The sequence below is a fragment of the Lissotriton vulgaris genome, chromosome 3_1 (assembly GCF_964263255.1).
Source record: "Lissotriton vulgaris chromosome 3_1, aLisVul1.2, whole genome shotgun sequence".
Lineage (NCBI taxonomy): Eukaryota > Metazoa > Chordata > Amphibia > Caudata > Salamandridae > Lissotriton > Lissotriton vulgaris.
In genome coordinates, this window is record NC_141689.1 from 90,469,298 (window position 1) to 90,486,224 (window position 16,927).

At 50.2% G+C, this 16,927-nt stretch overlaps 1 protein-coding gene across 1 annotated transcript in view; it reads right to left on the reverse strand.

Moving 5' to 3' along the window:
• The window catches only part of SIGLEC1 (sialic acid binding Ig like lectin 1), a 315,685-nt gene that overhangs the window by 3,327 nt on the left and 295,431 nt on the right, over positions 1-16,927 (reverse strand). The window contains 1 exon segment of the mRNA XM_086960128.1: positions 283-355. Within this exon segment, the coding sequence (XP_086816254.1) occupies positions 283-355 (73 nt within the window).

The window sequence follows — 16,927 nt, forward strand, 5'->3', positions numbered from 1 at the left end:
GTTACTAGGTATATCCAGTTGTGTCACCTGTCACATGTCAAACCCTGTCTCGCGCATCCTTATTTCTGTATTAGCATACCACATCTTGAAAGTCAAGTAACAAATCTGCCTAATTTCAGGCCTACAAGATGCAACACTTGTCACTTCATAAAACATGCTATACACAACAATGTTATCAGTAGGAGGAGCCCACTTCCGCTTACGTCAATGCTAAAATTACCACAAGCAATATCCACATAAGTCAGTTATCTGATTTACTGATGACTCGGCACAAGACTATACCTGGGGCTCCTCCCTTTTCGACGTCATTTCAATTATATTGTCTTCAGTCTCCAACTTCGAAAATTCTAGTTTCCTGAAAAGAATACATAACAATAAATTATGTTATGAGATTGTCATTTATTTTGAGACTGTGAAATGTATTCATAATTTGTATCCTTCCGCAGTTTAGCTATAGAATGTGGAACAAAAGAGAACAGCAAACATGAGAACTCAGTTGTGGATTCATATAAAAAAAACTCAAAAATCTACCCTTCCTTAACTCATATACTATCTCTGTAATACCTTCGTCAACATAGCCTAATATGAAAACATTATTGGGACTCCGTAACACTATGAGCTGATCTTTAAAGTACAGAGAATACTTCTCAACTATTTGTAAAATGGACTATTTTAGAAAATGCACATACACACTCATACCTACCTAGCCACACACATGCAGACACACATCCACACTCACACACACCTACACACATAAATGTGGTGAAACAACTTAGTATCATTAACAAATGTGCTAATAAAATAGGTGAATGCTACTAGAGGCCTGTAGCACATTATATGCCACTCACTTAAGAAGACCTTTAAATCATGTCTCAGGCCTGTAATTGCAGCCTGTGTGCAGTTTTAAACTGCCATTTTGACCTGGAAAAGTAAACCTATTGCCACGTCTAAACCTACGTTTTAATACATATAAGTCTCCTCCAAGGTATGCCCTAAATAGCCCACAGGGCAGTGTGCAGTGTATTTAAAAAGTTGGACATGTACTTTTAAATTTCACCTATCTTGGTAGTAAAAAACTCCTACATTCGTTTTTCATTACTGTGAGGCCTACATTTCCCATAGGAAATACTTAATAAGTGGTAACTGTTTGGGAAAAAGTAGAAATATAATGTTTGGCCTCTAAATAATTGTCATTTAAAATCCTCTTTAATGTTGGAGTCAGATTCTAAGTCACAATTCTGAAAATGCCACTTTTAGAAAGTTTCATTTTTTTTACCCTAACCATTGTTTGCCTGCAGCCTGTGCCCTAGGTCACATGACTGTGATTGGCGGCAATTGACCTCTGTGTATTCCTCCCAAACACTGTAACAAAGGAGGACTAGATGGTGGCAGGACATGCTGAGTTGCCTCAACATAATCACTAAAGATTTGACACCATCGTTTTATCACTCTAGACATCTTGGGGCCTGGGCAGGGAAGGAAGAAAATTCCAGAATCAACTATGGGGAGAAAACTCTAGAAGTTTCTCCCACTTGAAATCTGGCTGCATGTATAAAAATAGGGCTTTCAAGCCCACTCTTCAGTTCACTCCTGGACCTGCAGAGGACACTCACTTGTATTACAGAGGACAGATTTGCTACTTTAGGACTGTTTTGTAGTTCAGAGGACTTCCTTGCTGCTACAAGAGGACTGCCCTGCTGTTTGAAGCCACGGCTTCCACAGTGACTACAGAGGCTAGTTGGCTGGCCCTCTTTTCTGAGCTACAGGAACACAAAAAGTTCCATCAACTTTTATTTTGCCCCCTTCCTGAAGTGAGTCTTATTCTCTAGGTGGTGCCCCCCCAACCCTGGACACTTTTTTTTGGTGGGGGGGACAGGGAGGAGTTTTATATAGCGTGAACTAGACCCAAAGGTATCAGAGATCTTCACACTAGCATCAGTTACCCTACAGCCTGACACCATTTATTTATTTTTGTTAGGCACAGCACTAGACTAACAGTCCTACCATGTGGCAGACTGCCATAAGTGTCTTTGTTAACAATTAAGTGCCAGTGTTAACTATTAAGTGCTGGCGCTGAGCACCGGAAACCTCTGGCTCAAATTAAGCACTGCTTAACACAGTGCCTTAAAGTTAAGCATTACAGCTTTTGTGCCATGCAAGCATAGGGTGAAGCACAGGTTAATATAGTGACTTTTGTGGTACCCCCTGATAAGGATTGTAGTTGTTGCTTGAGAAGGGTTAATACCCTCCTCAATCAAGAAACCAATTTCAAACATCTTTGAATGTCACACACTGAGTAACCCTCTCTTCATCGCTGATATGGTTCTAGGTTGTCCTTCAAGAGAGGCCATTGGCTCCCAGAAATGGGTGGGAGACATTGTCTTATCACAAGCAGAAAAGACAAAAGCAAAGTTGCAATTCTAAGTCATGAAATGGGTTAGAGTTACAATCATCACTGGTGATTTCTCCTTCAACTTGAATAATATTTATGCTCCGAGCTGTATCTACCTCTGAAAAGAGATTAACAAGTCATTAGAGATAGCCCTATAAACAAAATGTGGTCCTTGTAGGAGTCTGCTACACCTACATTGATGCCATCATGGACAGAACATCTACTACAATATAGTTCCCCATCAAAATCTAAAACGAATAGAAGAAACTAATAAAGGTGCAAATGTAGCAGATATTTGGCATTGCAAACTCTACCAAACAAAAATGTACAATCTGTCCCAACCCCCACAGCTCACACATGAGAATCAACTATCTCTTTACTTCCAAACATCTTCTCAACATCATAGCAGAAGCAAATGGGCCAGATGTACAACTCATCAATTTCCGACTCGCAACCTGCGTCGCATTTGCGACTCGCAAATTGGGATGTATAACAGTGACTCGGATACTGTTTGCGATTCCTAATGGGGTCGCAAATTGCATGCCTCGTGAATATTAATGAGGCAGGTGCAATTTGCGACCCCATTAGGAATGGCTAGCCCTCCCAGGGATGGTGGCCTGCTGGGGTTTAGCAGACCACCCTGTCTGGGACTGTTTTTAAAAAAGTGGTTTTGGAGGGGCGTGGACAAGATGGTGGCTCGGTAGGACACAGGATTGTGTCCCTCGGCACCTCCATGCTAACACATTGTTATATCTCCTTTCCTAGGTGCCTTCTGACCGCATACCGGGCCCGGATGACTCCGGCAAGCTGAATTGAACCAGTAGAGCGATATTCCTGCCCAGAGACCTCGAGTGGACGGCCCCCACACTGACACAAGACAGGGGCTAGCAGGGCCACGAGTGAGCAGAGCAGCCGCCTGGGGCCGTGTCTGAGGTGGCGTGGCCTGGTTGCGGCACTCTGCGAGCTGCCAACTAGCGGATGCCTATGAAGGAAGGAGCAGTGGTTACCTGACAGCAGGCCTGCGGTGAGTGGCAGCGAGGAAGGAGCGATGCTGCTGCCGGCATAGAGACTGGAGGGAAAACGCCATTTTACGCTCCTTGCTACAGCGGAGCTTCGACGGAATGCGCAGTCCCGGCAGACATGCCGGTTTGACTGCTGTGGTGGGAAGCCAGACTGACGAGCAGAGCGGTGAGCTCAGCGGTCCCATGGGAGCTGATTGGTGCAGAGCAGCGGAATGACGTCCCCTACGGGTCGAGTGTCCCACCCGGAGAGTGAGAAGCGCCGCCTCCATTTCGGTGCAGAGCAACGGCTACGTAGACGAGCATGAGTGAAGAGCAGCGGCCGGGCACCAGGTGCTGGGTGAAGTGGCCTAGAGACAGGACTCTGCGGTTTGTGGGCCGGCGGAAGAGGAGCGCTACGGGAGCACAGATCGCATGTTAGCATCAGAGTGCTAGGAGCAGCGTCTGTTGCCGGTGCCTCGCCTGGGAGAACAGAGCTGGCCGATCCGCCATAGTGGGTGCCCCACCAACACAATACCACTGAGGGCCCGGCCGAGTCACACACACGCCGAATGGTGAGTCAGAACAGCGGTTTGAGGGCAAATCTTTTACTGGGGCTGAGAAGTAAGGAGGCTCACGGCATCTACTGGCCCTGCCGCCTAACGGCGGGCCTGTCGGCAAGCACACGGGAGGTGAGAGAGCTGAATTCTTGAAAGAAGGGAGAGGTGACGGGCCTTGCTGTTTCAGCAGCACCTCTAGCCCGAGCAACACCCTTGGGGCTACCCCTTTGAGACAAGACTAAGGTAACTGGTTTAGTGTGACATGGCAGCAGCACGCAACAAGAGGGAGAAGACTCTAAAGGAGCGGCTCTTGAAGTAGCCGGGGTCGGCCTCTGAGCCCGTGAGAAAAATCCTGGTACTGCGGATATTGATGATTCCCCTACTACCAAGGCGTTCATGTTGGAACTCTTTACTGCCATCAAGGAGGACATACAGGAGCTTAAGGGTCCACTCACCGTAGACCTTCGGGAAGCACATAGGGATGTGGATAAAATCAGAGAGGGTGTGGGCACACTTGAGATGCACATGGTCAATCAGGAAGAGGAACTCCACCAACTGCAGCAAGATATGTTGCGCCTTCGGAGCAACACCTTGATCTACAGGCCAAGGCTGAAGATTTGGAGAACCGATCCCGACAGAACAATGTGCAGATTAGATGCATTCTGTGGAAAGAGGAAGGAGACGACCTCAGGCCTATGTGGCGGAGCTATTCCAGCAAGTGTTGGGAGAGACGGAGGTGATGGACATCCAGATAGATCGTGTTCATAGAGCAGGTCTCCCTTGTGGCAACAATACGCCACTGCCGGACATCCTTGTGTGCGTACATGACTTTCAATTGAAGGAGCGCATCATACGAAAGGTGAGAGAGGTCCAGCCCATACAGTTTCGGGGCCACTCACCGGCCATATTCAGGACCTGGCAGCCTCCACACTCTTCAAGCGACGTGAATTCAAGGTGGTGACCACACACCTGCGTGAGCAAGGTATCCCTTATTCGTGGGGCCATCCTTTCCACATTGTTTTCTCTGAGTGAAGCTGCTCCTGATCTGCTCTCTAGCCGAGGCTATGGAGATCCTCAGCCTGGAGGGTACACCAGCGACGGAACAAGCAGAACGGCCTAGGGATCTAAACGCCCGCCACACAGCAATATGGCAGAGAGTGGGAAAGGCAGCACCCGTCCTGAAGCCTGATCAGGCCACAAGTGACAAAGAACGAGAGGCAGTGATCTCCTCTCTGTCGCAATCGACGGATCGCCCGGACAGCCCGTGAGGCATACAATGAACGACTCAGGGATGGGCACCTAGCTGGGTGTCGGGGGGGACAGGGAGGGTTGTCCTAAGAAGATTGCTGACAGCCTTTCTGCGGGCAGGGGGGTACGAATCAGGCCCGCTATGGGCTGGGTGGCTGCCCGAGCCATGTCCCCCTAGATTTTTCCTGCTTCAACGTACTTTGGTCATATTCTGCCTTTGATAATTGTTTTGACAATGAGTTTCTTTTTTTTGGGGGGGGGTGTTGGGGTTATTAGTTGGGGATCTCCGCACCAGTTAACGCATAAGTCTTGCCTCTGTAAGATGGCTAGGAAGCGCTTAAGTCAGCACAGGCTCGGTCAACGGAATGTAGACGCACCAAGTAGAAATTTTACCACACTCATCGAATGGGGAAAGACCTTACGGTAGTTAGCCTCAAAGTCAGAGGCCTAAACAATCCAGTGAAGAGAGCAGCTGTGCTGTCCCTACTCAAAAGTGCCAGGGGCGACATATGTCTCCTTCAGGAAACGCATCTCCTTTCCAAGGACACCACACGTATGCGTGATAGGCGCTTCCCACAACAGTTTTGGTTGGCGGGCCGTCTAAAAAGAATGGCGTAGCAATCCTGATTGGGGCCCACTTCTCAGGTAAAGTTTTAATGATTGTCGCAGGAATAAAGGGGCGCTTACTAGCCATTAGAGTGCAATGGGGCAAGACCCACCTCACCATAGAATCACTTTACGCTCCAAATACACAACAGGAACCCTTCCAGTTATATGCCAAGCCTAGAGCAGCCCTTTAAAACTCAATCTAGAGCTTTGAGTGCCCGCAAATATTTTCCCTGGGACCAAAGAGTTTGGTCTGTGGTGTTACAGAGGGCCGTATTGCTGCCAGCAAGGTGGTAGTCTGTGGGCTGGGGACTGTGAGGTGAGCGTGGGGGAACTGAAGCATGTACATGAAAAGGTTGAAGTGCACATCGTGGCACAGAAAACTTGGAATCTATCCCGACTTCCCCACTTGACCAAATTTTGTGATCCTAGGTGTTCGAAATGGGGTTGCCAATTCTACGGGGGGTAGCATGGAGCAGAGCGGGCAGGCCAAACTTTGGAGGACATGTGTGAAGCATCCACGCAGTACCCACAGACAACACACCAGGCACACTACAAAAGAGACACGACACTGGGTTGGAAGTAAAAGAATAACTCATGTATTGTCTCCAACCTGCAAAGGTAAAACACAGTAAAGCCCAGCAATCACAATAGGGCGCCAACGGGCGCCAGGGCAGTGGATACCAGGGGGATAATTTACAAGGAAAATGGGAAAAGTAAGAAAAAGGTAAGTAAGTCCATTAGTGTCCAGGCTGAAATAAAAAGAACGTTAGCAAAGGCATGAAATATCAGCAATATCAATGTGAGGGAAAGAAACTCTAGGCATGAAACATCAGGGTCAATACTGCAGGCAGTTCAGTTACCATTTCACTAAGCAAGATTGAACATTTCACTAGACTCATTAGCAGGAATAAGCATGTCATTAATCAGATTCCTGAAGCAGGAGTAAACATTTCCTTTGACCACATTAAGCATATAGAAACCTTGTGCCTAGGGAACAATAAAACAGCACAATAGCAATACTTCCTTTAGGACCGGCCTAGGGGCAGGTTAAAACCAACAGTCCCCCAACGCGGGGTTAACCTCACTGTAAATCAGGCCCCCCAAATGTTCCAGCAGGGCTCCGGTCCAGTTCAGCAACCTCAGTAATACCACTGGGGCCAACGGGGTCCCAACAACAGTCTCCCCCAGGGAAGGGGCGATCTTGGGGCCTCCTTGAGCAATCCTCCGGGGCTTTACCTGCAGTCTTCGACGGCCTAGCTCCTCCGGGGCCCTCTTCTGGGGCTGTGGCAGGTCAGGGGGCTCGCGGGCTCCTCCGAGTCCCCTCCGGCGGTGATGGATGCTGGTCCCGGGCCTTCCGTAGCTCTCGCAGCCCGGGAACCAATCAGGAGGCTTCGTGGGAGGGACTCGCCCTCAGCGGCCAATGCCCAAGCAGCTTCCGGGGGCGCGTCAGCCCGAGCCAGTGGCTGCGTGGCGTTTGGCGGGGGCGTGGCCGGTGACGCGGCCGACGCCCCCGTCACGTGATGGTGGGGGTCGACCTCACGGGGCCTAGTATGTCGCTGCGACGCCCCTCTCCTGGCTTTGGGGGCTGCCGAAAAAAGGTAAGGGCAGCAGCAGGGACCACACCGGGGGTAGCGCCATGGCCGTGGCAGTGATGGCAGGGCCCCAAACCCTTCAGAGGTCCAGGGGACAGCAGTGGCACTCCTCTCACGCGGCGCCGGGCCGCGACGGTGACGGACAACAGCGCAGGGAGAGTGGAGACGCCCCGGGGCTCAGCACTTTACAGCGGGTACACCGAGTCGACCTGGGCGGCGGTGGTGAGTTGCAGAGTGCACTTCAACACCAGCGCGATTGAAGGCAGGATGGCGCTTGATGATTATAGCGCCTCGGGGGTCACAGCGCTGGGGACGTACAGGCAAGTCCCTCACAGCACAGCGCTCAGGAGGCTTGGTCCAGGGGCACAGGAGCAGCCTCTTCCAGCTGCGCAGCACTCCCCAATAACAGTTCAAGGCAGGTTAGCGCCTATGGGTCAAGGCGCTTTTCAGGCAGGGCCCAGCATGACCTTGGGGCACCCGGCAACAACAGCCTTCAGCAGATCAGCACTTGGGAATTACAGCGCTCAGCAGGTACAGTGCTCCTTGCAGTCCCAGGCAGTATAGCACTTAGCAGGCACACAGTGCAAGGGGGCGGACGGTCCCAGCAGCAAGCTCCAGGGGCCCCAGGGTAACACTCCTCACCTCCTGGGGAGTCCAGTCCACAATGCTCCTTCCCTTCCAGGCGATTCTGGGCGCAGAGCTTGCGTGGCGCAGGGTCCCGGCCCTTCAGGGACCTAGGAGTGCCCTCCTTCTTCAGGAGCCCGGAGGGACAGAGCAGTAGGCACTACTGGGCCAGGTCAGCAGTTAGTGGGGGCATCATCAAAACAGGGCGGTAGGCTTTCACCATCCCCACTGTAGCATGGCCCTCCTCCTACACGGCAACCTGAACTCCTGTAGTGGGGCTTCCACTAGCCCTGGGGACAGTAGGGGGTCCTAGATGGGTGCAGGGTCCAGCACACAGGCCCAAGGGGCGGTATCCCCTGGCAGCAGGTCCCCTCACATTCCTGTCCCAGCTCTGTCTCTGCACATGGTGGCAAATCCCCCTTATTTATATCCCCCTCCCAGACAGTGCCAGCTGTAGGAGAGTAGGGTCTGCTATCCTATGGTCACCCCAAAGTTTTGCTTTTTGCTTCACTGGTTTCTGACTTAATGTGGCTGTGGGCCTGCTAATCAGACCCACAGCCTGCTGTTCTCTCTCTAAATTACTGCCAATGCACTTTAGGTGCATTACGAATTGGAACTGGTTCACCTTCTGAGCCCCTGTAGTAGTGTACCCTAGGTACCCAGGGCATAGGTGTATCCAAGGCCTACCAGGGGCTGCAGCATGTATTATGCCACCCCTGGCCTGGCCTCCATATTTGACACAACTGGCTGATCACTCAGCTGGGGTAAGTTGGTGTAATCACCTCTTACTTAGGTACAGTATGTCTGTGCCTAACCCTAAACTGGACACATATGTTCCTATCAGCCACTCCTATGGAAGGCCTCATCAATCCTGGAGGCAGAGTGCTTGGAAATATGTGAGATGGTGCTCTAGCATGAGCTGAGCCTGTCTGCAGCTGTCGGGAACCACTCCCTAAGCTGTTCCGGGATATTGCCATACCATATACTCTTAAGTGCATTATAATCCTCGCGGTTATTTGCTATCTTTGGTTTGGCTTTATCAAAACATGTCGAGTAAGGGGTCATACGAATTGGAATACTATCCCCTCGCCAATTCTGGCGACTGGGATAGCATTCCACCCTTCTAGAGGGACACGACATGTGTGTAGCCTTAACCCCGGTTAAAGTTAAACAGAGCCTCAGCATCACAAAATGGATGCTGCCACCACAGACACGAATCTGGCCTCCTGCTGCTGACCGAAACTCGGCAGATGGTGGCCTGGACAAAGGGTTTCCTGCCTTGGGAGGTGCGAGCACCACCCCAGACAGGGTTTTGTGTATTGGGTAGGACAGGGCTGAATAGAATCAGACATGCCCGGGGCACACAAGGTGTCCCCGTGCATAGGCCAGTCCAAACCGGTCCTGGGACTTTCCAGACCCAGGCTTGGCGCGGAACTGGACAAAGGAAAGGGGGTGTAACCGCCCCCCTTCCTGGTTCCTCCCAGAGGAGGGACCTAGTAGGTGATCCACCCCTCAGATTGGGAATAAGAGTGGGAGCAGTGCCATTGCACAGCAGATCATCCTGAATCAACTTTACACGAAGAAGAAGACTGGACTTCGACATTCTGCTGCACAGAAGACTGAAGAGAATCTCCCTTGTGGCCTAGGAGTGGCCACCCTGTGAACACAGGTACCAACCAGCAACTCGACGTCTGCTTTGCCGCCGCCTCCCGCCGGAGCCCAGAACCCGACAAGAACCAGACTCCCAGACCTCTCAGAGCCCGATCCACAGTCCCTGCAAAAAAGGGACCCGTGGAGGCACCGAGTGACGTGGGACCGGACCTCTTGGAAGACACTCGAAAAGCTGACTGCGCAGCTTCTGAGGCATCCTCGACGTTGTGCTTTGGGGACTGAGAACCCCCACCACCGAGCAGCCCTTGCACCGAAGATCAGCCCTCCAGCATCTCCACGATCTGCGTGGGGCCCTTTTGCATTGTGCCACTCAACGCGCCATCCCGGCCACTAGCCACGTGGTCAGCGGCCATCTTGGCGACGAAACCGACGATCTACACAGCAGGTCTGGTTGCTCCAGACCTAACCCAGCTCCTGTAAAAAAGGAGCACCCGCTCTGACCTTGCTGGTCCGAGTGATAAGCATCTTTCAACGTCTGTGTGGCTTGCATTTGCCAAGGCCTGTTTGCTCCGATCAGGTCGCTGACACTGCCAACAGCGAGAAGCCTACGTGGGACAGCTCGTGACCGACTCCTGGACGTCCTCGACCCCGGGTATCCACGTGGCTGCAGAAAGAAGCTACCCGACAACGCCTGTTTGCACCCGACATCGCCTGGTTCCAATCTGGTTCCACGGTAGTCACTGGCTAGTGACTTTGAACACTGTCCCCTCTGCTTTCAGGTCTTCACATCTTCAGATCCACCCTTGGATCCACCGGAACTCTTCACCTCGAGCCGCCTGCAGCATCTTCAGCTCCAAGCACCATCGACCAGCGTGACGAAACCCGACACTACTTCGACCCTGTGCACCCGCTTCCTGTGGGTGAGGTAACTCAGCTCTGCCGGTGCTCCTGCACTGGTACACATCTCAAGGGCCTGTGTCTTAAGTTTCAGCTCCGTAGGTCACTCGGAAGGTTCCTAACTTTCTAACTTTGTACTTTTTACGCACCATAGACTTTGCATTGGAAAGTGCGTGCACTTTGAACACTGCACCCGAGTCCCGTGGGCCTTTCCCAACTTAATCATTGCTAGTCTCGAATAGCTCCAGCGATTCCCAAAGCCCTAGACCTGTTCCCTTTCCTATTGGTATCTCTTATACCACTTTCTTAGTATATGGTTTAGGTGGCCCCTAGGGCTCATCCATATTGTGCAACTTTTGTGTATTTTAAACTGTCTTGTGATTTAACGCTTGTGCTTCTGTGCTCATAAAGAGTCCAGGGGATTTTATAGTTAATAAATCAATATATATTTTCAATATATATCTGTGTGGTGTCCCTTTCATTTGGTATTCAAGGGGGTTGTGTATGGTATAACAGCTGGCTTCACATGCCTTTCAGAGTTTAGCCTAAGACTGCTTTGTCCACGTTACCACTAGGATAACTGGTCTACAAGGTTGAATTACAACCATCATCATAAGGGTTGCTTGGCATGGTACAAAGTGATCACTAAGAATTAGTGAGCATTATATACCAGGCCAACTTCTCACATTGGTGAGCAGCGGATTGGGATCTGAGCTTGCTGTTGTTTTACCATTACAATCTTTGAGATTATCATCTGAAAGATCATACAGGTACCTGCTAGGTACATATAAAACAAGACTAGTATACTTAAGTTCTACTGAACTTAGTTGTTGTAGAGCAAAGGGAGTAGCACACCCTAGCAACAACTACTAGATAGGTTTAGTAGGTAAACACCAGTGTAGGTAGATTGCAACACATCCGCCCACACTAGAGCAATGTCTGGAGCAGAGGGTTCCACTGGGAACATCCCTGTTGAGAGTGACCCTCCAAGGGCACCATCCAAATTTGCTATTTTCTCCTTTAAGGAATTAAGACAGCTTTGTGTCTTAAGGGGTCTGAAGACAGGGCCTTCCCCTACTACAGACCACCTAAGAGAGCTCTTAGACCAGTCTGAGACTCTAAAGCCCTCTAAGGCAAACCCCACAGGGAATGCTGAAGGAGGCCATCCTTCAGAGGATGACACTGTAGACACCCCTGGTCCTATCATCCTGGTAGATGAGGAAGCCTCCACCACTGGAGCTCCTCAAGTAGATGAGGAGGAAGAGGAAGAAGAGGAAGAGGTGGAAAGCAGTGAGTCAGATGATGACAGAAATAGTCAGGTGCTGGTCAGCAGACTGAACCAGGCTAACTTACGCCAACTTGGGAATGAATCTGGTAACAACCCATTCAGACCCCCAGGTGGACTTAACCAGAAGCCTAGGAGGAGAAGGACTCACTCAGGTGACTCTGACAACTCCCATGCTTCTAGAGGTTCTCATGGTCACTCCAGAAGGGTGATGACTAGCCCTCAGAGAAGGGAACATGAGACCAAATTGAGAGAATCTCAAATTAGAGAGGCTGAATTGAGAGTCCAGAGACAAGAGTTAGAGATTGCCCTGGCCCAAGAGAAACTTGCTAGAGCAAGACAGCCTAGAGAGAGTGGGGTAATAGAACCCACTGGTGGCAGCAATATCCACAAGGATAAAGACAGGTCTTTTGATAACAGAAACCTGAGTAAGATTGTGCCCCCCTACAAAGCTGGGGATGATATCCATAAATGGATTACTGCAATGGAGAGAGCCTGCAGAGTACAGCAGATCCCTCAGGAGCAGTGGGCAGCAATCTTGTGGCTCTCCTTTGAAGGTAGAGGCCGAGACAGACTCCTCACAGTTAGTGATGGGGATTCTAGAAACTACCTGGTCCTGAAGAGTGCTCTGATTGATGGGTTAGGCTTAACCACTGAACAGTACAGGTTAATGTTCAGAGATACCCAGAAGACACAGACTCAGGGCTGGTCTGAATTTGTTGAGTGTGCCACTAAGGCTCTGGAGGGATGGTTGCTGGGAAGCAAGGTTACAGACTATGAAGGATTGTATAATTTGCTGATGAGAGAACAAATTTTAAATAATTGTCAGAACCAGCAGTTGCATCAACATTTGGTTGACTCAGATTTGACCTCTCCCAAGAATTGGGAAAGAGGGCAGATAAATGGGTAAGAACCAGAGTTAAGCAAAAGAACCAGAACCAGAACCAGGGTGGTGACCAGAAGAAAACAGACCAGAAGGGTGGGGAGCAGAAAGCTAAAGACCAGAAGTCTTCAACAGGGCCCCAAACTGAGACAGAGGGTGGGTCCCAAACTTCCAAGAAAAAGAAGAAAGAAGGTCAGAAGAAACCCTGGTGTAAAACTTGTAAGAACACCTCTCACTGGACAAGTGAGTGTAAAAAGGGTGGAGCCCCCAGCACTGCAGCCCCTAAGGCACCTGCACCCACTAGTACAGTTAGCAGTGCTGGTCCTCAAACCAAGGGATTAGTGGGTATCACTTTGGGAACTGAAGGAGATTCTGACCTAGTCAGAACCCTTACACAGGCTGTTCTGATTTGTGAAGGGGACATAGATTTGACCCCTGACATAAGCCCCAGTAATCTGGGCAAATACAGACAGACACCTTTGATCAACAATAAAGTGGCTCAAGCTTACAGGGACACATGTGGCAGTGTCACTATGGTGACACCTAACTTTGTGGACCCTGGACAATACATGCCAGGCGATGATTACCTGGTGACCAATGCCAGCAATGTCACTACTACACATAGTGTGGCACTTGTTAACTTTTCCTGGGGAGGGGTAACTGGCCTAAAAAGAGTTGTGGTTAGTGCTGATCTCCCAGTAGAATGTTTGTTGGGCAATGACCTGGAGAACTCTCTATGGTCAGAAGTTGAGTACAGGACTCATGCAGAGATGTTAGGGATATCATCACATGTCCTTGCTGTGACCAGGTCACAGGCCAAAAAGTGCCTCTCTGAACCTCAGGTCTTGGATCCTGGAACAATGGACCAAGCACCTTCCAAGAGAAAGAACATGAGGGTTAAGGCTGTGCCTTCCCAACTGCCTGCAAGTGAGGATCAGGCTTCACAGGAAACTGATCTTGAGACCCCTGAAGGAACTGTCTCTGAAGAACTTGAACCTGATCAGGTTGAGTTTCTAGGAACAGGGGGACCTTCTAGGGCAGACTTGGGGCAGGCTCAGTTAACCTGTCCTTCTCTTGAACCCCTCAGACAGCAGGCTGCTGCTGAGGCTTCTGGGAATGCTGAAGGTGCCCATAAAGTTTATTGGGATGAAGGACTCCTTTACACAGAGGGTAGAGACCCCAAGCCTGGTGCAACCAGGAGGTTGGTTATACCTCTGCAATTTAGGGGTTTCCTTCTCACCTTAGCCCATGATATTCCTCTAGCAGGACACTTAGGCCAGAACAAGACCTGGGACAGGCTTGTCCCTCACTTTCACTGGCCTCACATGTCTGAAGACACCAAGGAGTTTTGTCGCTCCTGTGAAACCTGCCAAGCCAGTGGTAAAGCAGGTGGAACAACAAAGGCCCCCCTGATACCACTACCTGTGGTGGGGGTTCCCTTTGAAAGAGTGGGGATTGATATTGTTGGTCCAATGGATCCCCCTACAGCATCTGGGCACAGATTCATACTGGTGGTAGTGGATCATGCCACCAGGTACCCAGAGGCAATTCCACTTAGGACCACAACAGCTCCTATTGTGGCCAGGGCCTTACTTGGAGTTTTCTCCAGAGTGGGGTTTCCTAAGGAGGTAATATCTGATAGAGGTGCCAACTTCATGTCAGGATATTTGACAGCTATGTGGAAGGAATGTGGTGTCAACTACAAGTTCACCACTCCTTATCACCCACAATGCAATGGGCTTGTTGAGAGATTTAACAAGACCCTAAAGGGCATGATTAAAGGATTACCTGAAAAGCTCAGGCGAAGATGGGACATCCTACTGCCCTGCCTTTTGTTTGCTTACAGAGAGGTCCCTCAAAAGGGGGTTGGCTTCAGCCCCTTTGAATTGTTGTTTGGGCACCCTGTAAGAGGACCCCTGTGTCTGGTGAAGGAAGGATGGGAGTTACCTCTCAAAAAGCCTAAGCAAGACATAGTGGACTATGTACTTGGTCTCCGCTCCAGGATGGCAGAGTACATGGAAAAGGCATCCAAAAACCTTGAGGCTAGCCAAGAATTACAGAAAGCTTGGCATGACCAAAAGGCTGTCCTTGTTGAATTTCAGCCTGGACAGAAGGTATGGGTGTTGGAGCCAGTGGTCCCAGCAGCACTCCAAGACAAATGGTCTGGACCCATACAATTCTGGAGAAGAAGGGAGAGGTTACCTACTTGGTGGACCTAGGAACTCCCAGGAGCCCCCACAGGGTGCTCCATGTAAACAGATTGAAGGCATATGTCAGCAGGGCAGACATGGGCTTGCTCATGGCTACAGACGAGGGACAGGAGGAAGAGAGTGACCCTCTCCCAGACCTGCTCACTCAGAACCCTGAGGATGGCTCAGTTGATGGTGTGGCCTTAGGTGGCAGCCTCACTGAACATCAGCAACATGACTGCAGACAAGTTCTACAGGCATACAGGCATATGTTCTCATTGACACCCAGTCAGACTAACTGGTGTACACATGTGGTGGACACTGGTGACAGTCTTCCTGTAAAGAGCAAGATTTACAGGCAACCTGACCACGTCAGGGACTGTATAAAGACTGAGGTGCAAAAGATGCTGGAATTAGGTGTCATTGAGCCTTCAGAGAGCCCCTGGGCTAGCCCAGTGGTTCTGGTCCCCAAACCTCACACCAAAGATGGCAAGAGAGAGATGAGGTTCTGTGTGGATTACAGAGGACTCAATGCTGTCACCAGGACAGATGCACACCCTATTCCAAGGGCAGATGAGCTCATTGACAAGTTGGCTTCTGCCAAATATTTGAGCACATTTGACTTGACAGCTGGCTACTGGCAAATCAGGTTAGCTGAGGAGTCTAAAGCCAAAACAGCATTTTCTACCCCCTAGTGGGCATTATCAGTTTGTGGTAATGCCCTTTGGTTTGAAAAATGCACCTGCCACCTTCCAAAGGTTGGTGAATCAAGTCCTTACTGGGTAGGATGACTTTTGTGCAGCTTATCTGGATGATATTGCTGTCTTTAGCTCCACCTGGGAGGATCACCTGGTCCACCTGAAGGAAGTACTTGAGGCTCTGCAGAAGGCAGGCCTCACTATCAAGGCAACAAAGTGCCAGATAGGGCAGAGTAAGGTTGTATACCTGGGCCACCTTGTAGGTGGAGGCCAAGTTCAACCACTGGAGAGTAAGATCCAGACCATCAAGGACTGGTCCCCTCCAACCACCCAGACTCAGGTCAGAGCTTTCTTGGGCCTGACTGGGTACTACAGGAAGTTTGTTAAGAACTATGGGTCCATTGTGACTCCTCTTAATGATCTGACATCCAAGAAGATGCCCAAAAAGGTTCAGTGGACAGAAATCTGTCAAAAGGCATTTGATGACCTGAAGAAGGCCATGTGCTCTGCACCTATCCTGAAGAGTCCTGACTACTCAAGAGAGTTCATTGTCCAAACAGATGCTTCTGAGTTGGGAGTGGGAGCAGTGCTTTCACAGCTTAATGTAGATGGCCAGGACCAGCCCATTGCTTTCATTAGCAGAAGGCTGACCCCCAGAGAGAAACGTTGGTCAGCTATAGAGAGGGAGGCCTTTGCTGTGGTGTGGGCCCTGAAGAAGTTGAGGCCATACTTGTTTGGTACTCACTTCAAGATTCAGACCGACCATAAGCCCCTCTTATGGCTTAATCAGATGAAGGATGAAAACTCCAAACTACTCAGGTGGTCCATTTCCCTACAGGGGATGGACTTTACAGTGGAGCACCGCCCAGGGACTGACCATGGCAACGCAGATGGTCTCTCCAGGTACTTCCACTTAGAACATGAAGACACAACTGGTCAAGGTTAGTCTAATGTCCCTGCGTTTGGGGGGGGGGTTATGTAGGAGAGTAGGGTCTGCTATCCTATGGTCACCCCAAATTTTTGCTTTTTGCTTCACTGGTTTCTGACTTAATGTGGCTGTGGGCCTGCTAATCAGACCCACAGCCTGCTGTTCTCTCTCTAAATTACTGCCAATGCACTTTAGGTGCATTACGAATTTGAACTGGTTCACCTTATGAGCCCCTGTAGTAGTGTACCCTAGGTACCCAGGGCATAGGTGTATCCAAGGCCTACCAGGGGCTGCAGCATGTATTATGCCACCCCTGGCCTGGCCTCCATATTTGACACAACTGGCTGATCACTCAGCTGGGGTAAGTTGGTGTAATCACCTCTTACTTAGGTACAGTATGTCTGTGCCTAACC